Source organism: Oncorhynchus tshawytscha, linkage group LG15, assembly GCF_018296145.1.
Source record: "Oncorhynchus tshawytscha isolate Ot180627B linkage group LG15, Otsh_v2.0, whole genome shotgun sequence".
Taxonomy (NCBI): Eukaryota; Metazoa; Chordata; class Actinopteri; order Salmoniformes; family Salmonidae; genus Oncorhynchus; species Oncorhynchus tshawytscha.
Window position 1 is genome coordinate 6,628,298 of NC_056443.1, and position 25,529 is coordinate 6,653,826.

The 25,529-nt window shown below is 43.8% G+C and overlaps 1 protein-coding gene and 1 long non-coding RNA gene across 5 annotated transcripts; both read right to left on the reverse strand.

Annotated features, from left to right (window-relative positions):
• Nucleotides 1–1,367: 1,367 nt before the first annotated feature.
• Nucleotides 1,368–13,170, reverse strand: LOC112214290 (importin-8-like). 4 transcript variants are annotated; one of them, XM_042298015.1, is made up of 25 exons: nucleotides 12,963–13,168; nucleotides 11,962–12,043; nucleotides 11,485–11,641; nucleotides 11,067–11,225; nucleotides 10,695–10,851; nucleotides 10,405–10,494; nucleotides 10,186–10,280; nucleotides 9,971–10,055; nucleotides 9,638–9,772; nucleotides 9,171–9,270; nucleotides 8,952–9,028; nucleotides 8,701–8,817; nucleotides 8,513–8,602; nucleotides 7,681–7,846; nucleotides 7,404–7,564; nucleotides 6,637–6,762; nucleotides 5,744–5,810; nucleotides 5,177–5,302; nucleotides 4,935–5,032; nucleotides 4,721–4,816; nucleotides 4,282–4,502; nucleotides 3,760–3,962; nucleotides 2,730–2,957; nucleotides 2,375–2,520; nucleotides 1,368–2,089 (listed from the first exon to the last, which is right to left on the reverse strand). In XM_042298015.1, exons 1-24 carry the CDS (start codon nucleotides 13,044–13,046, stop codon nucleotides 2,387–2,389), a joined length of 3,054 nt encoding a protein of 1,017 aa, XP_042153949.1. In that variant the 5' UTR covers nucleotides 13,047–13,168; the 3' UTR covers nucleotides 1,368–2,089; nucleotides 2,375–2,386. The 4 variants fall into 4 exon arrangements, with proteins under 4 accessions (XP_042153949.1, XP_042153948.1, XP_042153947.1 ...); XM_042298014.1 differs by having other exon boundaries at nucleotides 2,391–2,520; nucleotides 5,735–5,810; XM_042298013.1 differs by having other exon boundaries at nucleotides 5,735–5,810.
• A 5,279-nt stretch (nucleotides 13,171–18,449) lies between these two features.
• On the reverse strand, nucleotides 18,450–19,907 carry LOC112214928. Its single transcript, XR_002948168.2, has 3 exons — nucleotides 19,867–19,907; nucleotides 19,613–19,797; nucleotides 18,450–19,510 (listed from the first exon to the last, which is right to left on the reverse strand). It is a non-coding gene; the product is annotated as an uncharacterized LOC112214928 (long non-coding RNA).
• Nucleotides 19,908–25,529: the final 5,622 nt, after the last annotated feature.

The window sequence follows — 25,529 nt, forward strand, 5'->3', positions numbered from 1 at the left end:
CCTTTTTAACTGTGAGCTGAAGTTATTCGGTTGCTGAACTGCAGTGAGATCTCTCTCTTTGACTGTGCCCTTGTTTGCCCTTCTCATACTCTGCTTTAGTGAGACTATACTATCAGATCCGATTAGCTTTTCCCAGCACACCACGGTCTATGGCCATCATCATTACCTCCACTCTGCTCCCCAGGGGGAAAGAGGCCACCAGGCAGGCTGGACGAGAGGCACTCTGACTAGGACACAGGGGCCAGAAAATCCCCTGCATTATTACCAGGGCAGTAAACTAGAGTTAACTCCGTCTCTCTCTCACAGATTAGTGTAAGAGCATCCTAGCATGGCCTGGAAGTGTCAGGTATACGCAACATCACCTACATAAAACAATCATACCGACCAATAGAAATGAAGAGAGAGGGAGGGTGTTTTTTGGAGAACATAATTCACTGTGGTGCTTAAGTGCAGAGGCAGATTGCAACAGAACATTTTCTGGAGAGAAACAACTCCAGACACTAGTCAACAACATATAACACCCCCCCCCCCCATGTTGGTTTCACTGCCCGCAGAGTTCGACAGCTCTTCAACGCTTGGCTGCTCCTGACTGTCCTGCACACACACAGTCTTCAGTACAAACTGCAGTGGGCTAGAACATACAAACTGCAGCCGAACACACACAGAATACTAACACAGGAAGAGAGAGAGAGGGAGAGCAAGAACGCCGTTGCCGCACCAAAACCCATCCAAGCGTCCCATCTGAAACATCAGGATCTGACTACCAATCCTGCAAGCAGAGCCCTCTGACTCCACTAGAGAATCAAATACGGACTATAAAATGCAGAAAGAAGCCCTGTGGTATTTGGACATCTCTAACATTCCAGAGGAAACTCCTTTCACAGTTGGCTCCTCTTTCTCGACAGCTGGGGACATGAGAAAAAGAACTGCCGGGCATAGAGAGATTCCCAGCTGTGATTTGAATTTGATACCAAAGTCCAGATAGTTGGTAGACTGGTGAAAGCCAGATTCCACCATGTTATGCCCTCTGTCTTGTGTCAGAACCATGGAGGATGGGAGGAATCCATTTTGAAGTATTTGAACATGGGCCCCGAGAGAAGCCTGTAAATGATGTTATGAAAACATATTTACTCCTGCTGATACTGTTCACCTACATGTTACAGTAGTTGTTCAATCCATCTGTGTGCTACTGAGCTGGATGTTTTATAAATGAGAGTTGATCGCAGCAGTGAACTCTGACCTAGTATTGATTCAACAGAGCAGGAAGAGACGTACAAAGACGGAACGTTTCAGCTGCCGCAATATCCTCTATGTGAAATCAATATAAAATCTTTACCACACACACACACACACACACACACACAGGCTAGATGTTACATGAACGTTTATGATTTTCTTAAGTTAAATGAAAACAGTTATATAAAACAAAGACAAACAAACACTCTCCTCCCAGCATCTTGCCCCCTATTACAATTCATCAGTGTGAAAGGAACCCCCCCCCCGTGGGTTAAAGGTCACTGACCCCTAACCCTTCACCCCAACATGCCTGTCTGTCCGTCCATTAGCACCACAGCTTTGGTTCAGACTAACTGACACATGGTTCTGATTGATGCCATGGCAACCAAGGACATCTGCCCAGTCCTCTCCGAGACCAAACAAAAGTCAGGCTATAGAGGAACAGAGATTTTGTGTACAATACTTACATTCACACAGTTACAAAATCACAGACCCAAAGACTGTACTGCACTAGAAGATGAATTTGCTGGTCAGTGATACAGAGCAGGACATCAATCTCACACACTCTCTCTCTCTCACTCTCTCTCTCTCTCTGGGGTGGGTGTGGTCGAATTACGGTCTGAGATGTGAACCGTAAAGTGTGTAGTGTAAAGTCCTGGTGTTATGGTCTCTGGTGGGTCTCCACCGAGTTCAGTTACGGTTCTAGATGGCCCGGTCTTGGTGGGATCAGTAAAGTCTAGATAGATCTGGTCTGAAACAGTTCTTGGTGTGTTTTAAATCCACTTCAGATCAGGCCAGAACTCTGCTGCTACTCCTCCTTCCATCCAGGCCTCCAGCCATGTCTCTTACAGCTCTGAAACAACATCACACAGTGTTAGGACTCAACGTACTGGAAAATACAGCATGCTTGACAAAATACATGTTTAAATCAACAACCTTTTACTGTTGTTGTATTTTACACCTTGCATCCTTATTCTTCAGCCTCACCATCTCCCAACTCCCAACCCATTGGCCCTTGGCCTCCTGTCCTCTCTCTCCTGCCCATTGGCGCTCTCCCCTCTTTCCCAATTAGCCCTCGCCCCCCCCGTCCTCTCTCCCCATTCGCCCCCTGTCCTCTCTCCCCATTGGTCCCCCGTACCTCTCTTCTGCCTCACCATTGGCCCTTGGCAGCGGTGCTCCTCCTCTGCTGGGACAGGCTGTAGATCTCCTGCAGCTGTTTCTTCTGGTCATCACTGAGGGGCGTGGTCAGAGACTGGTACCAAGGCTGGTCAGTGTTCTGGACCCCTATAGTACACACGGGATAGAGTAAGGGTTAGATGCCTCTGTGTGTTTGTGTGTGTGTGTGTGTGTGTGTGTGTGTGTGTGTGTGGGCGCACACGCGTTCGTACATGTATGCATGCATATTTGTTTTTCCTGTGTGTGTGTGTGTGTGTGTGTGTGCGCACAAGTAGCTATGTGTGCGAGTTGGTGTGTGTAGATGTGTAACCACTTACTGAGTAGGGCAGCGGTGAAGAACTGGTATTCGTCCTCTCCATTGTCATAGTCCAGAGGCGTGTTGTACTCCTCCAGGGGTGTCCCCTCCAGCCCTTCTTCATCCCAGTAGTCTTCATCATCCTCCTCCTCCTCCTCATCGTCCTCGTGGCCTACGTGTGTGCTAGTCTGTTGTTGCATCATGGCGTTACAGTTCTCATTCACCTCGTCCTCATCACTAGGGATCTCCTCTGTGGACGCAACACACACGCAGACAGACACGCAGACAGACAAACAGAATGAATAGAAAAAGATGACCCTTTGACCTTTTTGAAAGGCACAATTCTTCTTAATGCTATTTTAAATATGCCAAATTACAGTAACAGCTGCTTAGCTAACATACATAACAATTTACTTCATCCTAACCTCCCCTGTACCCTGCTGTTCCCAATAACACTCCTATATTCACAGAAGGTAAATTAACTCAAATGGAGCGAATATGGAGACTAAATGTGACAGAAGAATACTCAAAGTCATTCCCTCTGAGCTAGTCTCATCTACTACCTTTGTGTCTGACTGCACAACAACACTACAACCCCCAGAAGCACTCTGAATATTCTGGAACTCCAGGTTCTTCACACTTGACTGAGGAATGCCAGCACAGCTGCCCTGCGGCATGTAGGGAAATGTAGTGCAACTAATATGACCTGAAGGCAGAGAGAGAAGTCAAGCGAGAGAAAGAGAGAGAAAGAGAGAGAGAGAGAAAGAGAGAGAGGTCCATAGGTGTTGAAACCTGGCCATTGATGTGTAAAGCAACACACATGAACAGCTGAGGACTGATTCCCACCACATCCATAGCTAGTGTTAGTAGTGTCTTAATCTTCTACCATTGACATTATCCCTGGCCCTACCCAATGGCTTCCAAGAAGCGGGTTTGATTCAACAGTATTAGCATCTCTCCTTTCCTTTTCTCTCCTCCTCTTGCCTGCTCTCTCCACTCCCCTCTCATTTGTTCGGTCTCCTCTCCTCTGTCGCCCGTTTTCTTCCTCTCACCGTTCTGGTCTTCCTCCGGTACCCCAGTACAGGCCAGAAGATCTGGCTTGTTGAGGCGGGAGGAGTAAAGGTGTTTGAGCCCCAGGAAGAGGAGCAGGACACTGGGGACAATCTGAGCCGCTATCCCGTCTACCACCACTGGCCTGGAGGGTAGCTCCATCAGAACACTCAGTCCGATGATACACATCTTACGGTCATGGAGCCTGGGAGAGAGAGGAGTGGAGAGAGAGAGACAATGAACTCCAGGTAGGTGGTGAATTAATCATGTACAGTGTACTGTAGTAGGTATAAGTATTGCATGTCCCTTATGTTTTTACACTGCTATAGGAAGAACACAGTGTGACTCAGTGATAACTAACAATATAGTTGATGAAGTGGACCGTATACAGTATGGGTCTAGTAGTATTTAGGGACCATGGTTTAGGGCACGTTGTTTATCCACGTTGTTTATCCACTGTACTTTATAGTGGGTAGTGTATAGGGCGTAGGATGTAGGGTGTATGGCTTAGTTTATACGCTTACCCCAGGAAGAACTCAGTGTCATTCATCCACTGGTTGATGAAGTGAGCGGTGATGGGCTGTGGGGTGTGGGGGAAGTGCATGTTGTCCAGCGTGTGGATGAGCAGGGCTGGGTTGTAGTAGAGAGCAGCGATGGCCACCTGCAGACACATGGTCCTCAGCTCACTGGACTTCACACCTCTGGTTAGCCGCTCCAACACAACCTCCACAAACAACGGGATACACTGGAGGAAGGGGGAGAGAGAGAGAGCAAACAAGAGATACAACTGTGCCAAATCACATGCGGGTGAGAGAGAAGAATCAATTCAATATTGATAGCAATCATCCCTCCCAACGGGAGATTGAGGGTATGAAAAGGAAAGACCGTGCAAACTGATTTGGGCTGAACTGGGACCACTTCTACCCTTTAATACTACCCAGAAGCCTTCGCGGTCCCTCTCACCTGGTCGATGCCCCTCCCCCGACACTGGAGGACGATGACCTCTAGCAGCTTAGCAGCGTGACACTCTGCATCCTCACCTGCATCACTGGTCAGCACCTACAGCACAGGAGTCAAAGGTCAACATGGGACACTTCATCAAACTCTACCTGAACACACACACACACACACACACACACACACACACACACACACACACACACACACTCTCACTCACCTTTTTGCACATGTTGTATATGACCTCTAAATATTTGGGGTTGGACAGGAGCATGTCTGTATCCACGGTAACGTAGTTGTGCAAAAGAGGCATCATATCTGAAAGCGAACAGACCGTGATCATCAGCATGTTTGGCCAGTATCACCATCATGCTATTCGACATCACATTCACTGTGATATTCAATGTTCACCGAGACAGGTGTGTAAGCCCAATATTCTCACTCAGTGACTCAGTACTCTACCCGTGAAGTAGTCAAAGCAGTCGTTCTGGAAGACCTCGTAGAGCACCGCCAGTAGCTGCCACATCTGAGGGGAGATGGTCTGGCAGGTCAGCCCAAACCCCAGGGACAGAATCTCCTCGTAGAACTCTGGAGGGGAGAGAGAAGAGGAGGAAACAGATCATCGAATTGATGTTTCCCTTTGAGTGATAAACAATCTTCCACAGTGACCCCCCCCCACTCTTTTTGAAGGAAACTAACATTATACAAGTTATCACATAACACATTCATTAACATAGAGCTGTATTTTCACCTTACACACACACACACACACACACACACACACACACACACACACACACACACACGGTGCTTGGTTATCTGGGATTTGGGAAGCACAAGGGGAACATCTTTTGATAATTAGACCGTGCTCACTGTGCGACGGAAATGGACAAGGTGTTATACAAGACGGGGGGGGTAGCTCAATGGAACTCAAAGGTCACACAGAAGAATAGACACACACAGCAAACAAATGAGTATGTGTGTACACACAAAAACAGACAGTGACGTGAGCACACACACCTGCCATACCTATGATGGGCTTCTGCAGCACCAGGCCTATCACCTGTAAACAGATGCCCTCCAACTGCTGAGTGATCTGAGAGAGAGAGGGAGATGGAGAGAGGGGAAGAGAGAGAACACGATAGCGAAAGAACGAGAGGCAGTCAAGAGGGTGAGAGAGGAAAGATACAGGCAGAAAGAGAAAGAGAGATATCAAAAGGTCAAAGATCTATTGATCCCAGGCTAACATCGGTCTGACATAGGGAGGGCACAATTACCATATAACCAACTGTTATGGATAAAATAACAGTCATAAGCGTAAAATGTGGAACGAACAGCTGACTGAAGACAGAGCGGCAGGGCAATCGTACGGTTGAGTGTTTCTGCGGTAACATGGACTCTTAACAACGTTATGAAATGTACATTGTTCATTCAAATGATGTTAACTGGTGTGGCTCATGTATTTCTGTAATGTCAGTGGAGTTGAATCAACAAATCACAGCACATATTGATGGGTACACTTCCTGTTTGTACTTCTATGGGTGCACTCGCAATGGCCGCCAGTCCACCCATCACACCATCATTGACTTGAATGGGGACGCCCATTCTATTCATTCTATTTCTATGGCGGCACATGTGGTCAGGAGCGGAGAGGGAAACCGGTTATTACGGAGAGCACAGTCATTTGGCTGGCCAATTACTGTCATCCAAAATTCCATGACCGTCACAGCCCTAGTCTGACATACAGGATGTTCAATAACACTGTGTGTTCACACAAAGCAGGGGAGAGGGAGCAAATCAATCACCAATCATCACACATTCAACTGGAGCTTCAGAGGACTCGATTTGGAATAGGGTGAGCGCGCGTGTGTGTGTGTGGGTGTGTACATCTGTAGAATGCGTGAGTATACAGTCTGTCTCACCTCCTTGTGGTCCTCCATAACAGTGAGTATGGTGTCTATGGTGCTGAGGATCCCCAGAGCCATCACCGTCTTGTCTTCACTCTCCTCATACTCTTCACTCTGTAGCACCTTGGTGAAGATCTCAGCCTGGAGACACACATATGCAGGGGGTGTTAAGGCTTTCGCGTGTTTCGGTTTGGCTGTGCTCGCTTAAAAAGACCTTCGCTTGAAAAACGAGGGGGGGGGGCAATAGTACTGTTTGTCCATCTTGAGATGCCGTAGCCAGAAAAGTCTGAATTAAACTAAAAAAAATGTCATGCCTAGGAGATCTTAGTCATGCAATTTTACATCTAACTAAGATGTTTGGTGCAGTATTTCTTTGCTGCCGAATTCGGCTTGCCTCGAGAGAAAAGTGTTCACGAACAGCCAAAAAACAACCATAGCCGAAGACCAATCAAACAAAAACGTCACAAAATGTTGTCACAATATATGCACAAACTGTTTCAGATAGGAAGAATGCGGGCGCCTTTACACACACACACACACATACACACAGAGACATACACGCAGAGACAGACACAGAGAGACAGACACAGAGAGACAGACACAGAGAGACAGACACAGAGAGACAGACACAGAGAGAGACAGAGCGAGGTTAGATGCACTCTTACATCTCACTCTTTATGTAGAATCATACTGGTGAAGATAGTATACATACAAAGACTCTTTCTCACACACAGAGATACTGTTAAACAGTAGAGCATGCCAGTGGAGGCGTAGGGGTGTACCAGGTTCTGGGTCATGTCGACGGCAATGACAGCCACTTCCTGGTTGTACTCGCAGATCATCTTCTGAATGACATTAGTGAGGTCATCGTTCTCCGTCTCCTTGATGACGTGGAGCAGCTCCTGCATGACAGGCCGGATGTAGGGCCTGATGTAGACCTTAGCTAAAGAGAGGGAGAGAGGGTTCAGAGTGTGTGTGTGTGTGTGTGTCTGTGCTAGCGACGCTTGTGCATTTGTGTATGCATGTGTGCACGTCCGTGTGTGTGTGTGAACCTCAGACCTTGCTCCTGGTTGCTGACCAGTGTCTGCAAGGCGATAGCAGCCTCCACCTTGACGGGCATCTCCTTGTCTGCTACGAGGCCCTGTTTGACCAGCTCCACCGCATTCCTCAGGACCAACTCGTTATGGAAACGCAGCGGGCTGAACGAATGCAGCACCCAGCACGACTGAAGACAAACAGAGGGTCACAATCACTGATCCATAAACCACACGGATGGGCATCGCTATCAGTGTGGAGCCGATCCACATTATGTACAAATCAGCACTGTCCACTTCCAGTCACCAAAATGTGCAGTGGTGCTTCCCAACACGATCACCAGCCTGAAGAGGGCCAGTAAGTAAAATAGCAGGGAGGGTAAAGGAGTGCAGAAAGCTGAAGGGGGATGTTTAATCCATATAAAACAGGACTGACAGACCATTCTGACTCAAGTGGATGGACTGTATGGAATGTAGCACCCAACAGGACTGTAGGTATAAAGAGGGAAGGAGCCATTTTAAAGATCGAAGAACTGCTCACACACAATAACACACACACACTTCTATTTTTTATTTTACCTTCATTTAACTAGGCAAGTCAGTTAAGAACAAATTCTTATTTTCAATGACGACCTAGGAACAGTGGGATAACTGCCTTGTTCAGGGGCAGAACGACAGATTTTTACCTTGTCAGCTCAGAGATTCGATCTTGCAACCTTTCAGTTACTAGTCCAACGCTCTAACCACTAGGCTACCTGCCGCCCTACATGTTCTTACACACCCATTCTCAGCTCCATGAGAAGGGTTGGGTTAGAGGGGCCCTGGAGTGAAAGCGCACGCGTGCGTGTGTGTCTCACCCTGGCCCGGAGGTATCCCAGAGGGGAGTTGAGTAGAGGGAAAACGTAATTCTGTAACATCAGCTCCATCTGCTCCCTGTACACTCTCTTCTACAGGATGACAACAGGAAGAGAGGACTCAGTCACAGAGAGACTAAACAGGCCATAAAACAAGAGGGGAAAGTACAGAGACGGCCACACTTGCTGACCTTCAGTAGGAGTTCGGCCAGTGAGCCGATGACGTGCAGCGCCCCATCCTTCCTGCGGGGGTCAGCAGAGGGCTCCATCATGATCTGGTGGCAGAACTCCATCATCTGGGGAAGAACCTAGGGGGGGGGGGGCAGAGAAGTGATGCATGTCATATCAGAGACGACTCAGTTAAGGAAAGGAAATGAGGAAAGTAATCTATTTAGGACTGTTGGGTAGTTTTTGTTTGGTTCTAGTGTGGTTCTCCACTCACCTCCTTCCTTTTGCGGGCTGCTTTACACAGGAGGCTCTGGGCGGCGGTGGCAGGGAGGGCATGGTCATCATACACATCTGGAACAGAGAATTTACCTTATCTCTATTCTATGGAAGCCATACATTTTCAACCTAACATGTCATTATGTATACTGACCATACAACGTCCCACTACCTCCGTAACTACTAACTGATTGAGTTACAGAACGTGTGTACTCACTGAATTTCATGCGGATGTACTCGTATGGATCCTCCTGCCACAGTTTCTCATCCTCGTCTTTGTAACACATTAGAGGGAAGATCACCTCTTGGCTGATGGTCTGTGGGATGCACAGTACACACACACACACACTCAGGTTAACTACTAAAAGTGGAATGGAATTGTAACATCGTTTTCAGAAGCATAGCAGTATTCTGATTAGCTCAATTACTAACTATATAAAACTGCAGATATAAATGCTGACATAAAGATTAGACAAATTTAACTTTGATCATCACCTGCCACATACTGTAACTCAATCCAAAGTTGTAATGTCACAACCTTATAACAGACCCACCACCGGTATAACAATGTGTAATTTCACACATAATCCCACATTTGTGATGGAAAAGACCTAAATATAAATCAAATCCATTATTATTAACGTGTCACAGAGATACAGGTGTAGTGGTGTCTGTCTGACCCGCCTGCATGTGTGGCTTCATGTGTTTCCAGGTGAGGGAGTGAGACAGGCCCTGGTTCAGGTAGTTAAGAGACTTCTGGAGGACGTGAGGCGTGACATATTGCTTCTGTCGGTGTTGGTCCAGCACCTTCAACAGGACCTGAAGGAGACCACCCAGAGACGAGGTCACACCAGATCGTACGGGGTCAGACTAAACAGACGACTACTCCTGCTCTCTCACACACACACACACACACACACACACACACACACACACACACACAATTGGTAGATGTGGACTAACAGACATCTATACATTCAAGCGGGATGTCATATTTAGAATGTTACAGACTCTTACCTGTTGGATCCCTACAGCGTAGGTCTTCAAGAAAAAGTCTGCAAACTCAAAGTACTCCTTTGTCACGTTGCCTGGGCTTCCGTACCTGCCACACAAGTATAGAACAACATGGTTAGACTGAAAAAAAGGCTACGATCCACAAACAAACAAACATATTCACATCAACATACATCCAAATTCATCAACACACAAATACATCTCCCGTGTCCCCTCACCTCTCGAACAGTCTGGTGATGATGTATAGGGCCCACTTCTTACTCTTCCACCACACCAAGTCAGGACGGTCATCCTCATCCACTTCCAAAGTCTCCTAGCAACCACACACACACACACAACAGAGGTTCTCCACTCCCTTTCAATAAAAAAACGTAGGTCGAAGAATTCGCAGAAGGCTGGCAGGTCTACACAATAAAGGATGAAGAAATAAAACTTACTGGGGGGACATCTCTGTCCATAACAGCTCTGAGGAGCTCCATCCACTGGGTAATGACTGTGTTATTAATCAGCTGGAGAGGCAGGGAGTACTGTGGGAGCAGAATAGAGAGACACTGGTATTAGTATCACACACAATTGCACACGCATGCCACATGCAGTCAGTCACAGACACTTGAGCACACACAGTCAGTCAGTCACACACAGTCAGTCAGTCACACACAGTCAGTCAGTCACACACAGTCAGTCAGTCACACACAGTCAGTCAGTCACACACAGTCTCTTCTCTCACCTGTACGAGTGCGTGGAAGATCTTGAGGATCTGTTTCTGTATGAGGACAGAGAAGATGGTGCCGTCAGGCAGTAGCTGGGTGACGAGCTGCTGTATACGGGGCAGGAAGATCTGCATGGCTGCTAGCAGTGGATCCCTCTCCTCCGCCTTCTTATACCTGACACACACACACACGATATCGTCGACAACAGGCTGGGTGCAATGACTGAAAAATGTAAATGAAATAATAATTTATATCACTCAGCTTATACACTAGAACTACTAAACTAGGACTGAAAATGGTTGCTCAAAACACCGCATCGTTACGACTTGATCACTAGTGAGAGTGATGGGTCCTCAGGTGGGACAAACAGTGCCGGTTGGTTGACTCACTCGTAGGTCTTGACAAGCTGGTAGAGGGCCAGCAGGCTGCCGTACCAGCTGCCACTGTTCTGAGACTGCAGATACAGGCCGATCTTATCCACTATGGCCGTCCAGCGCCCAGGGAAGTCATGCTTTATGATGGCTCGCAAACACACTGTCAACTGGGCCCTGGGAGAGAGAATACACACACATACATCAGCATTGTATTCTTTCTATAACATGCCATCACTAAACAATCCTCCCATCCCTCTTCATTGGGCACTTGTAGTCACAGATAATCTATACAGTCAAGTGACCCGGTTTCAAAGACTCTAGGTAGATCAGAGCAGAGGACCGGAGCAGGGCACCACCTGCCCTGAGTATCAGGCTAAGAGGTAAGGGTTAGTGGGTTAAGGGAGGTAAAGGAGGTTAGGACAGCAGGACCCACCGGATGGACTCAGGACACTGGATGATGGCCTCCACGATGTGGTTTCTGATCTGCGTGCGGTCGTTCTCGTGGATGTTGAAGGGGAACACCACCTCCCCTAGAGAGGGCTCGCGGTCCTGCCAGTACTGGCTCACCATGTTCTTTAGGTAGATGGCCGCTGGCAAACAGAGATCACTCAGACTGGCAAGACTGACACAATTCTACCTTACAATTCATTCATGTGCCAGTTTCCCGGACACAGATTAAGCTTAGTCCTGGACTAAAAAGCATGCTTGATGAAGAACCTTCATTGAAAGTGATCTTTTGCCCAGGACTAGGCTTAATCTGTGTCCTGGACACAGAGTGAGGCTATTATCAGTGTTGAGCCCAAAGTGAGGCTATTATCAGTGTTGTTTATAGCTGTTGCATTGGTCCAGTGATGTTTTAAAAACAGCCAGATGCAGGTCTTTATGTCATGTTCTGAGGCAAGGTTCTCACCTGCTTGTCGAACAGGGAACTCCACCTGTTCAGACACAATGATCTGGAGCAGAGTGGGGGCGAAGTTGATTATCTTGTACGACTGGAACATACAAAATAAGACACTGCTTTAAAATTAGCTCAACCCAAATCGGACCACATAAAGTTAAGCACCTGACTACTTCAGGTGTCAGCGTCACATCTACAGCGCACAGTGAGCACAGTGGTCAAAACAATTATATGATGACAGAGCAGAGTGTAAGGAGGTGGACTCCCAGGTTGTTTGTTGATGTCAATACTAACTGAAGAACAAGGAAAACGCAGAGCAGGTGAAGCATGCAGCCTATTCGCTCCTCTCACACTCACATCAATCTTGCCAGACCAGTTATCAGATTTAAGGTTGTTAAAAAGAGCCAGGGTCTGTCAGAGTTATAACCAACAAACAACAATTAAAAAAGGAGGGATATTTTGAACCGAATTCTCTCTTTACCTCGCTCTTTCTTCATCTCCCTCCTCTCCCTGTCAGTGTTCTGTCTCCAGCAAATGCTCCTAATTTCCCTTGGTTGAATCACTGACTGACAGGCATTTCATACAGACACGCCAATCATTTGTCCCGGTTAGAATTCACCGGTCAAATCCAATGAACCATAGAAATTGGTACAATGTTTCAACTCGCGCGTAACGTCTACAATTCCAATCCAATCGGACACTTGCTAGTTACATTGTTTCACGAATAGCTCCATCTCCGGACTGCTGCACAGTGGGCGCACTCTCCCTCACAATTCTATTGTTCTCCGGTGCAACAGTTTGTGTTGCAAGTTACATTACATATCAATCTACTGTTTCGTGTCCTACACAATAAACAGATAGATGCAAACATAAGTTATAGAAGGACTAATCATTGATCCCGAAACACGGCCTTATTGCGATCTCAAATCATAAACACGGACAACCCTTTCTGGAAATGGGTTCATGCTGACCAGATAACAAAAACAACAAAGTTATTTTGGGCATCCACCCACCTGATTGAGTTCGTTTTCAGCCGCTATCCGGAGGTTGGGATCGATCGTCCCTTTCAGGGCTTGAATTATCCGATTGGGATCCATAATGTCAAATCCAGGTCTAATCGAGTGGTAATTTCTGTTTCACAATTACATATATGAACTGCTTCAGATTCGGCAAAGCGTTATGGTGCTGCCCTAGCCCTGCCCCATTTTACCGGCAATCAGCAGGCGGTGGACGCAAAGCAATGTAAATAGTGGCGATTTACGGTAGCCCCTATTTCTTCTTCTCTCTGTATAGACAGTACAGAGATTAGTCTTTACTGCCACCTTAAGAACTGGAGTGGTCATGACTGAAAATATCCCTTCAGTCAATAATTTGTGGTAACCTTAGATTTGACGTGATGTTTCTTAACCAGAGGCATAGGCAAGGGTGGGCCCACTGGGGAGCCAGGCCCACCAAATCAGATTTAGCAACAACAAGAAAACTGCTCTTTTACTTGTCAGTGTTTCAAACAGGCCATTAGTCTTTTTACATAAACATGTAAACACCATCATATAGAATTCATAGCAAGCTGTGCACTGAGTTAGTCCAATTTGATGAAATATAACAGAACAGATTAACACACGGGATGGGTTGCCAAAAAGAGCCACCTGAAAGCCACACCCCCAATAACCAACCAATATGACTGCATTGAGGCATGTCACTGTGCTTCTATGGCTAAATACACCATGCCACTGCCTACTTCGTTTGGTCATTTGACACAGCTGCCAACTTCTGAAGAATGCTTGGAGTGAGATTTGCTATGTGAATTTCATTGCCCCCTGGCACAACCCCTAGACAGGAGGAAATGTTACTATTTTAAAGCTAATTTCCTGCAATTCTATGTATTTTGACATGGCTTAGGCCTATGACCAGGGTGGAATATATATTTTTAAACACAGGTCAGGTGTATTCAGAATGCTTTGAACATTAAATGAACACTCAAAATTGGACAACTTGCTACTTTGCCATTTTTGGTGGGTGAAATACAAAGTATGCCAAAAAATGTAGACACTTTTTAGGTGGTTTGACACTATTCAGACAGTAATGAAATGAGATAGGGAGACAGGCCAATGCTAGAAACGGTGCGAAGGTTGGAAGCAGGGATTAATCCCTGTTCTCAGGTGGAAAGTTGTGTGCAACATGTGGCAGGGTGTTACAGCTACATCAAGTTTTTGGCCAGGACATTTTAATGGTTTATGGCAGTGGGTCTCCTTGTCCATATACTGCTTTCAAGGTAAGGACACAAACATTTTATAATTTGGGTAAACTATCACTTTAAAATAGGTTTAGGAAAAAAATCCTGCTTCCTCTTCAGGACGGTTGGCAACCCCTGATCTGTGTTTCCCAATTGCTGGGTATTTGAAAATGATCTTGTTATAACAATTAATTGAAGATCCTTGCCATCATCTTACTCTAGAAAATGTGTTTGAGTTGCCTAGCATGTCCACAATATTAAAATGTCAAATTATATTTGATTCCTGCAGCATTTCATATCCAATGCTTATTTGTAGGACTTGTTCAAAACTGCCCATGAATGGCTACAAAAATATACTGAACAAAAATATAAATGCAACATGTAGTGTTGGTCCTATGTTTCATGAGCTGAAATAAGATTGCAGAAATTTTCCATATGCAGAAAAAGCTTATTTCTCTCCAATTTTGTGCACAAATTTGTTTGTCCACCAGAGCTTTTGCCAAAGAATAGAATGTTAATTTAAATTCTATTCAATTCAAGGACTTTATCGGCATGGGAAACATATGTTAACATTGATAAAGCAAGTGAAGTAGATAAAACAAAAGTGAAATAAACAATCAAATGAACAGTTAACATTACACTTACAGAAGTTTCAAAATAATAAAGACATTTAAAATGTAACAATGTGTAAATAGTTAAAGTACAAAAGGGAAAATAAATAAACAAATATGGGTTGTATTTACAATGGTGTTTGTTATTCACTGGTTGCCCTTGTTGCAACAGGTCACAAATCTTGCTGCAGTGATGGCACACTGTGGTATTACACCCAGTAGATATTGGAGTTTATCAAAATTGGGTTTGTTTTCGAATTCTTTGTGGATCTGTGTAATCTGAGGGAAATATGTCTCTCTAATGTGGTCATACGTTTGGCAGGAGGTTAGGAAGTGCAGCTCAGTTTCCACCTCATTTTGTGGGCAGTGTGCACATAGCCTGTCTTCTCTTGAGAGCCAGGTCTGCCTACAGCAGCCTTTCTCAATAGCAAGGCTATGCTCACTGAGTCTGTACATAGTCAAAGCTTTCCTTAAGTTTGGGTCCGTCACAGTGGTCAGGTATTCTGCCACTGTGTACTCTCGGTCTCCAAATAGCATTCTAGTTTGCTCTGTTTTTTTGTTAATTCTTTCCAATGTGTCAAGTACTTATCTTTTTGTTTTCCCACGATTTGTTTGGGTCTAATTTTGTTGTTGTCCTGGGGCTCTGTTTGTGAACAGAGCCCCAGGACCACCTTGCTTAGGGGACTCTTCTCCAGACCTCACAACCATGAAAGGCAATGGGTTCTATATCTGATTCAAGTATTTTTAGCCAGACACTAATTAGTATGTTGAATTTTATGTTCCTTTTGATGGCGTAGAAGGCCCTTCTTGCCTTGTCTCTCAGCTCGTTCACAGCTTTGTGGAAGTTACTGTGGCGCTGATGTTTAGGCCGAGGTATGTATCGTTTTTTGTGTGCTCGAGGGCAATGATGTCTAGATGGAATTTGTCTTTGTGGTCCTGGCGACTATCATTTTTGGAACACTTATTTTTTGTCTTACTGAGATTTACTGTCAGGGCCTAGGTCTAGCAAAATCTGTGCAGAAAATCTAGGTGCTGCTGTAGGCCCTCCTTGGTTGGTGACAGAAGCACCAGATCATCAGCAAACAGTTGACATTTGACTTCAGATTCTAGTAGGTTGAGGCCGGGTGCTGCAGACTGTTCTAGTGCTCTTGCCAATTCGTTGATATACATGTTGAAGAGGATGGGGTTTAAGCTGCATCCCTGTCTTAGCCCACAGCCCTGTGGAAAGAAATTCGTGTTTTTTTCCAATTTTAACCGCACACTTGTTTGTGTACATGGATTTTATAATGTCTTATGGTTTTCCCCTAACACCACTTTATATCAATTTGGATAGCAAACCCTCATGCTAAATTGAGTCAAAGGCTTTTTTGAAATCAACAAAGCATGAGAAGACTTTGCCTTTGTTTGTTTGTCAACTAGGGTGTGCAGGGTGAATACATGTTCTGTCGTACGGTCAATTTGTAAAAAGCCAATTCGACATTTGCTCAGTACATTGTTTTCACTGAGGAAATGTACAGGTCTGTTGTTAATGATAATGCAGAGGATTTTCCCAAGATTGCTGTTGATGCATATACCACGGTAGTTATTGGGATCAAAATGTGTCTCCACTTTTGTGGATTGGGGTGATCAGTCCTTGGTTTCAATAATTGGGGAAGATGCCAGAGCGAAGCATGAGGTTAAAGAGTTTAAGTATAGCCAATTAGAATTTGTTGTCTGTATATTTGATCATTTCATTGAAGATACCATCAACACCACAGGCCTTTTTGGGTTGGAGGGTTTGTATTTTCTCCTGCAGTTCAGTCAATGTAATTTGAGAATCCAGTGGGTTCTGGTTGTCTTTAATAGTTTATTCTAATATTTGTATTTGATCATGTATATGTTTTTGCTGTTTGTCCTTTGTTATAGGGCCAAAAAGATTTACCCATACATCTCCATTTTTGGATAGATAACGCTGTGTTTGTTTTGTGTTTTCCAATTTTCCCAGAAGTGGTTAGTCTATGGATTCTTCAATTACATTGAGCTGATTTCTGATGTGCTGTTCCTTCTTTTTCCGTAGTGTATTTCTGTATTGTTTTTGTGATTCACTATAGTGAAGGCACAGACTAAGGTTTTCTGGGTCTTTATGTTTTTGGTTGGATAGGTTTCTCAATTTCTTTCTTGGTTTGATGAAGAATTCAAAAACCTAATTGTCAGTGTAAATTTTCTTTGGTTTTCTGTTCAAAATGTTTTGATTTCTTAGGGAAGCTGAGAGCTTAAATTTACTGCTTAGATTTTCTCTGTCAAGTTTACACCTTCACTATTACAGTGGAACGTTTTGTCGAGGAAGTTGTCTAAAAGGGATTGAATTTGCTGTTGCCTAATAGTTTTTTGTTAGGTTTCCACACTACATTCCTTCCATCTATAGCATTTCTTAATATTATTCAGTTCCTCTGGCTTTGATGCCTCATTATTAAGTATTGATCTGTTCATGTAGACTGTGATTTTGCTGTGGTCTGATAGCGGTGTCAGTGGGCTGACTGAACGCTCAGATACTCCGGGTTGAGGTCAGTGATAAAGTAGTCCACAGTACTACTGCCAAGTGAGGATCTATAGGTGTACCTACCATAGGTGTACCCTCAAAGCCTACCATTGACTATGTACATACCCAGCATGCGACAGAGCTGCAGGAGTTTTGACCCGTTTTAGTTGGTTATGTTGTCATAGTTGTGCCTAGGAGGGGGCATATAGGGGAGCAAATGCTGTCACCTCCAGGTATTGAGGGTGTCAGGTTCTTATCCGGTTCTGGCATTTAGGACGCCACAGAGTAGTACATGTCCTTAGCTTGGAAATGATTGATTTCCCCCTCCAAGATGGAGAAGCTGTCTTCATTAAAGTATGGGGATTCTAGTGGGGGGATATCGGTAGCACACAGGAGGACATTTTCCTCTGAAGATCATTTCCTTTTGAATTTCTAGCCAAATGTAAAATGTTCCTGTTTTGATTGATTTAATAGAGTGAGTTAGGTCTGATCTATACCAAATTAGCATACCCCGAGTCCCTCCCCTGTTTCACACCTGGTAGTTTGGTGGATGGGACTATCAGCTCTCTGTAACCTAGAGGGAAACCAGTGGGTCCGTCTCCTCTATACCATGTTTCTTGTAGGATGACAATGTCTGTATTTCTGATTTCTTTGAAATCCAGCTTCCTGCTCTTTATGCCAAGGGCAGATGACCTCAGGCCTTGGATATTCCAGGAGGAGATAATGAAGGCTTTATCTTCCATAAAGTGTCCAATGTTGTTGGTTGTGTGGTTTGGGGGCTGTTGATTGGTTGGGTTGTGGGTGTGGCTTTTGGTGCTGTGGTCTGGATGTAAGTCCTCTCAGCGTGGGTCCCAGTCGTTTAGAGAATTTGTCAGTATGTCCAACAACGTATAACCATGCCAGTCCAGGACCTCCACACCTGGCTTCCTCACCTGCGGTATCGTCTGAGACCAGCCACACAGACAGCTGATGAAACTGAGGAGCATTTACCCTTTATTTTAGCCCATTGTTAAGAATGAGAACTGTTCCACTGATCATACTAAAATAAATAGATATCTCCTTAAGACAACTAGACATTAAATCTGCCACTACACCCAAACCAACATTTTTATATATTTATCCCCCCCCTCCTCTAGAATCAAACTTACACTTTTGGGTTCACAATCTGTTTAACAAAATGTACATAGCTACAAATCAGGTAACCCTACCAAACGTCCCTGCTGAAACATACTGTAGGTCTGGTGCTGCCTTTTCGCTGTCAGAGCCTAAATGCCAATCTCTAAATCGACTTTAGTACATGCTGTCAAAAGGTTGCCTTGTGCAATGGGGACAGGAGTAAAAACAACCTAATATGTTGACAATATTGTACATAAAACACTTTTCACAGTTTTATCAACTGAATGGATAACGTTCTTGATCTCCATTGAACTCCAATCTTGAGGGGTGTTTCTTTAAAACATCCATCCAATCCCTTACATAACTACACCAATCATATGCGTCAATGTGCCGCAGTTCACAGTACTGTGGCAAAACGAGAGGTTACGCACGTGATGTTAAATTAAATTGCAGGCGCAGATGCTCCGATTTCAAAAAGATTTGGAGCATAGATAAAGTTAACTCGCCAACTATACAATGGACGACAAAGTTAAATAAAACAAGTACTTTTCAATGCGTGAGATAAGGTGTGCGGCGAGTGCATGAGAAAAGGGTGAAATGCGTGTCTCACTGCCAATGCATAGTTGGCTGGTCTGCATTTAGCGAACAAGACCGCAAATAATCCTGTGCCTTTATCAGTCAACAACTCGTTTTTAGCTTTAAAAATGCTAAATTCTCTAAGCGCAAAATGTGTAGTACAGCATGAGATGAGCTATAAAAACCTGCACATTTCCTCTGCCCCTGTTTTCCAGGAAATGTCCTGCAACATTCTCTCAGCCCTTATTCAACATTATATTCTCGCCTGTAAAGTTCGAGAGGAAACTTTCCTGATTCAGACGCTAGTTTCTGCCTGAAGTAGAACAATGCAATTTAACGTCGGGCTTCCAGTCAACGCTCAGCCCTACTTTTAAGTAGGCTACACTTAATATAACATGGGTAGCCTTCACAAAACACATTTATTAGGATAGTTTAGTCCTCATCTTTCAACATTGAGACATTTTCTTTGACGACAGCGTGGTCCTCCGGGAACCGATCTACACATGCCTGTAAAATAGAATGGTGGTGAGGGAGTTACTATTATACTTTAGCATAATACGGCATATACACATTGTGTTTCTGGTTGTAATGTAGACAACCTGTACGTACCATACTCAATGAGTGACCTGTCTGGTGAGTATGCAGGCCATGGAAGAACTGCGACAATTGTCACCTTCCAGGAATTGTGTGCAGATTCTTGCGACATGTGGCCGTGCATTAGCATGCTGAAACGTGAGGTGATTGCAGCGGAAGAATGGCACGACAATGGGCCTCCGGAACTCGTCACGGTATGTCTGTGAATTAACGCTCTAATCAATAAAATGCAATTGTGTTTGTTGTCCGTAGTTTATGCTTGCCCATACCATAATCCCACTACGACCATGGGACACAACATTGACATCAGCAACCCACTTGCCCATACACGTGGTCTGAAGTTGTGAACACAGGTGTACCTGTTTAATGATTTATGGTAAAGGCATTGCGTCATGCTGTGTAATCAGTTTCTTGATATGCCACACCTGTCAGGTGTATTATCTTGCCAAATGAGAAATGCTCACTAACAGGGATATACATTTTAGAGAAGTCTTGTGCATATGGAACATTTCTGGGAAATTTATTAGCCCATGAAAAATGAGACCCAAACACTTTACATGTATACTTATGTTCAGTGTAAATACATCTAAAACATCACACGGCCCACATATCAGTATATACACTCACAAAACAATCTAGGTTAAATAGGGGAGTAGTATTGTGCAATGAGGTGTTTTTTTAATCCACATTTGCTGTCCACTTGAGCAATCTGAGATGGAACGTAGTTCCTTGCAATACTGTACGTTTTCTTGAATTTAGGGACTGTGAAAAGATCCCTGGTGGCATGTCTCGTGGGGTAAGTGTGTGTCAGAGCTGAGTGTAAATTAACTATGCAAACAATTGGGAATTTAACACTCCCAATTGCAAGAAAAGTGATGCAGTCAATGTCTCCTCTACCTTTTTAGCCTAGAGACTGGCATGCATAGTATTGATATTAGCCCTCTGATAATACTGATTCAAATGTGCCTCAGTTCTGGGCCAGCAACAGTTTTTCTAGGTCCTTTACAGCACCTGACAATATAACTGGGCAATAATCAAGATACGATTACATTAGAGCCTGCATGACTTGCTTTGTGGAGTCAAAAAAGAGCATCTCTTTCACCAACAGACCTCTCCCAGTCTTTACAACCATTGAATCAATATGTTTAAGTAATTTAGTCTCCTCAACAGAACCATTATTAATGATCAGATTCAGCTGAGTCTAGAATTTAGGGAATGATTTGTACCAAATACAATGCGCTTAGATGTTTCAGACTAGTTTATTACTGGCCACCCATTCTAAAAGTGACAAACTCTTTGTTCAGGGTTGCAGTGATTTCACTAACTGGATGCTGAGCGTATAGGGTTGAATCATCAGCATACATTGACACACAGGCTTTGTTTAATGCCTGTGGCTGGTCATTAGTAAAAAATAGAATAGAGTAGAGGGCACACCACACTTTACATGTTTAACATTTGCGATGCATCCATTAAAGAGAACCCTCTGCTCTATTAGATAGATGGTTCTGATTCTATGATATGGCAGAGGTTGAAATGTCAAGTATTTTTCAACACGGTGTGGTCAATAATATTGAAAGGCTGCACTGAAATTTAACAGTACAGCTCCCAATCTGTGTGTTTAAATATAAAAAAAACACTTTTACCCCCTTTTTCTCCTCAATTTCGTGATATCCAATTATGATCTTGTCATTGCTGCTACTCTCACGGCTGGTTGTGACACAGCCTGGGGTCGTTGAAAATGTGTATTTTCCAGATGTAGAAATTCAGAAGCAAAAATGTGCCTGATGAAAGTTGAAAAGAAGTCATTTATAGACATCAAGGCCATGATTGGTTCAGCTTTGGTCCGGAAGTACCAAAAAAACAATTTTCAATTGATGTAGAAGTCAAGGCCATTCCGGAACTGCTCCACACAAAAAAAAGACTTCCAAAAGGCGCCAGTCCTTGCTTACTGAGGTGTCGACTAGAGTGTTGCCTTGAATGAATTCCCATCTGTGGTAAGCATACAGTTTGCAAAACATAAACTATGTCCGGAAAGGACCGAACAAAGATGTTTGCTCCTGCTTACTTGGGGTGTAGTCTACAATGTCAGCCAGCAATGGAATTTTATGAATGCACATCCATGTGGTAGGTCCACAGTTTGTAAAACAGGTCATTGCATTGGCTTTATTAGTCTTGATTGCTGTGACCAATCAATTTGACTGTGTCATCTCTGAATATCAGCTACCCATCTTTATCAGGAGTTATCGCAAGCCTGTTTGCAATGTGTTTACACAACAGAAAATGCAATAGTATTTTCTTTTGAACTATGATCAGCTTGTCAAAAGAAATTCAGACACAAACTTGAAAGCACTAAATCATGCCAATGGGGTAAAACTCCTGGACAACAGTGATTGTCCATTTTACTTTGACACGTCGTATTTTTAGGAGACTTTCATTAACATGACAGCGCTTTTTAAAATGTTTTTTTGTTGTTGTTGAGGGCCATTTAGGTTAGGCTATTTGATCAGAGAAAGCTTCATGATGTAAAAAGTGTCCGTCTCATTAAATGGTCATACATTTTTATATCCATCCTGTAGGCTACAGAAAAGGACAAACTTTCTTCCATATCCTAAATCTGCTCCATGATTTCTGTACATTGTTTGGACTGCATGTTGGTGGAGCGCTGCAGAGATGCGTGCTGGGAATGGTTATTAAAGGGCGGCATCAGGAATCACCTAAAAAAGCCCATATGCCACTGGTTGAGAGTTTTTGGTCAGAATTATGTGAGGTTGTGTGTTGTTGGTGAGTCTTGGTCACTTTAGCTCAGAAAAGGCCGCCCTCGTCAATCTGCTGCCACAGGCGGCGGCCTAGTCCTACCTAAAGAGTGGACCGGCCGTGCGGCTACCATCCTCAGCTTTCTATCTAAATTGTCTAAACCAGGGGTTTCTCATTTATGGACAATACATTTTTCCTCCTCACCCAACCTAACTTTGCAGAACTTTAAATTACAATGCTTTTCTTTCATTATTAGGTATTTTATGCATGAATATGATGGCACAAAGTTTGTTGTGGCCATTTCATTACTACGTTTGCCAATGAAATAGTAATTAAAGTAATTGGCACCATCAAAAAGGTTGATAATTTTAATTTAAAGTATTTGAAAGCTTTTTTCTATTTTTTTATTTTCTTGTAATTTCATGGCTTAATACAATTTATTTTGTTTAGTCATAATTTGTCAATACAGTAAGTTTGCCGATCAGATGTGCAGCCAGACTTATCCATCACTTTTTGCCTCGTCCCTCAGACAGAACTTAAAGCCCATTTAAAAGCTAACAGTCAGTTTCTTATTAGGTACAAGCTTATCAATAACTGCAATAAACTACTTTTGTAAATGCATCAAGTGAAGTGTCTGGGATGCTCCTCATCTCCAACAAAGGAATCAGTACAAAACGTTTTGTATGATCTCACACCATTTTAGACCCAACCTTTCTAGGTATGTCCATCCAAATACATCAGTACAGACAAAGGGTCTGGATACAACTTGAGGGTTGTGCAGCATTGGTCGAAATGTGATCAATACACATTGATTATATAGTTTCTGTACTGTTTTTAAACACCCTCATAAGTTGATTAATAACCTGAACCAGATTACAGGCACTGCTGGTTACAGTGAGAAGATAGTATGATGAAAACCAGTCTATATTCAGGTCATCCTTTGCATTATCCACTAGTGCTAGTTATCACTTGGTGGCCTATAGCAGCACCCTAAAGAAGAGGCTTTAGATGAGGCAGGTGAACGTGCAACCACAACACTTCAGCATTAGACATGAGATCCTCTAAACTTCACAAGAATATGATTCTGAAAATGCACAACTCAACCATAGGCATTCCTGTTTGTTCTCGAGATGTTATATCCCGGTATTGCTACTGCTGTATCAAACGGATTATTATAGTGAGACTCAGATGGCCAATATATTAATGTTACAGATTTCATAAACCTTATTTCTAAGGCTACATACAATGAACAAAAATATAAAACGCAACATGTAAAAGTGTTGGTCCCATGTTTCATGAGCTGAAATGAAAGATCCCAGAAATGTTCCATATGGTGAGGAAATGGAATCAATTTTAGAATAAGGCTGCAACGTGGAAAAAGTGAAGGGGTCTGAATACATTCCGAATGCACTGGAAGAAGGGATGACGTGACTAGGAAAAAGGAAAGGTAACCAGTAAGAGCGGTATATGTGATGAGTTAAAAAATAGTGCAAAAATGGTCAATGCAGATAGTCTGGGTAGCTATTGGTTCAATGTGCTATTAAGGCTTCAAATAGGAATGATTGGTGTCACCATTCATATATACAGTCATTGGAGTAACTTACTGAAATGACAATATACCTAATATCATCCTGTCTGGCCATAGGCTATGTAATCTATATAGCAACAACTTTTATAGGCTACTTGAATTGATTTTGGCAAGACAACTTCAAAATTGTTCCAGTCAGTTGAGCATTGCATCTCTCAACCAAAACCCAGGAGATATGCGTTGGACACAGGCTTTTTGCACCATGTAAGCCTAGCCTACACACTGCGAACTGGGCATTTCTGAGAGGGTAACAGGCAGAATTAATTGCAACCATACAGAGCAGAGGTGGCACACCACAGGTCCCAATTGTGAAGCAAGTGATTGTTCCTGGGGCCTTTAGTTTTTCCCGGATCTGGTAGCCTAACCAGGTAAAACGCTGGACATTACACGTTGACGTGATTAGACTGTTGTAAAAAGGTTGAATATGGGCAATGATGGGACTAGAGTTTCTAATCAGGCCACGTGGTAAAAAGAGAAACTCCCAGAAAAGCTCCAGGGCTTGGGGAAGATGGAAAGCCTGTCAAACTCCAGCAACCTTATGTTCATATGATTTATATTTAAGCTGGAGGGGTTGCACAACTAAAATGCATTTAACAGAAATGTGTCGTCCGCATTTAACTAAACCCCTCTGAATCAGACAGGTGTGGGGGCCTGCCTTCAATTGACGTCAACAGTGCCCGGGGAGTAGTTGTTCGGGGTTAACTGCCTTGCTCAAGGGCAGATTTTTCACCAATTGTATTTCAGTCATGCTTCAGTCACACTCACTTGACCTAGCTAGAGCTGTGGACTCTCTCAGCACTAGAGATTAGTTATTTTGCGGAGCTAAGGAGAAAGGCCATCTATATTGCTCAACAGTGCAGTCTCAGCATTGACAAGGTGACAAGAGGAAACAGAAGACTGTAGTCACATCCACTTTTGGTGAGCGTAGGCGTGAGCAAGATAAGGATGTTTTTTGAAGGAGCATCTTCTATCCAGTCCTTGACACTTAATTTTGTTTTTCCCTAACTAGGCAAGTCAGTTAAGAACAAATTGTTATTTATAATGACAGCCTACCCCGGCCAAAGCCTAAAGTAGTTTTCCCACCCAGCGTTGAGTCAAGGACAGCCAAGTTCCTGGTCATGGATGAGTTTTAGCGTATTCAGTAGTTGGTGAGCAGTAGCTGCAGAACACAGCGGTTCTGAGGCTGAGCTGCATAGCCTACATGTGTACTGTAAGATAGTCAGGATGGGCCTCTCCAGGTTCATTGGACCCCCATTGAGAGAGAGAGGCCAGTAACTGAAAGGTTGATGTTTGACACCCCGAGCCGACAAGGTGAAAAATATGCCAACGTGCACTTGAGCAAGAAACTTGACTCTTGATAAGAGCATCCAAATGACTAAAATGTCAAATATAGGAGGGTCATCACAGTACTTGGCACAAAGAATGCTGGTTAAAACGAGATATCCAAATATAACTCGTATTACAATTTATCAAAACTTTTATCAAAACAAAAGCATAAATGTAAAGGAGTCCTGAAGAGTGAAACACCCAGATTGTACAGACATGAACAGGTTGGAGGACGAATATATTAATAAGTCCCCTTGTCCGAGA

Bases quoted from the DNA above. Each gene is read 5' to 3' on its own strand.
- LOC112214290 (XM_042298013.1), bottom strand. From the start codon at position 13,046: ATGGATCCCAATCGGATAATTCAAGCCCTGAAAGGGACGATCGATCCC. The intron at 9,773-9,970 runs GTAAGAGTCTGT...GGTCTCCTTCAG, and splicing joins ACGCTGTAGGGATCCAACAG to GTCCTGTTGAAGGTGCTGGA. The intron at 9,271-9,637 runs GCGGGTCAGACA...TGCATCCCACAG, and splicing joins ACATGAAGCCACACATGCAG to ACCATCAGCCAAGAGGTGAT.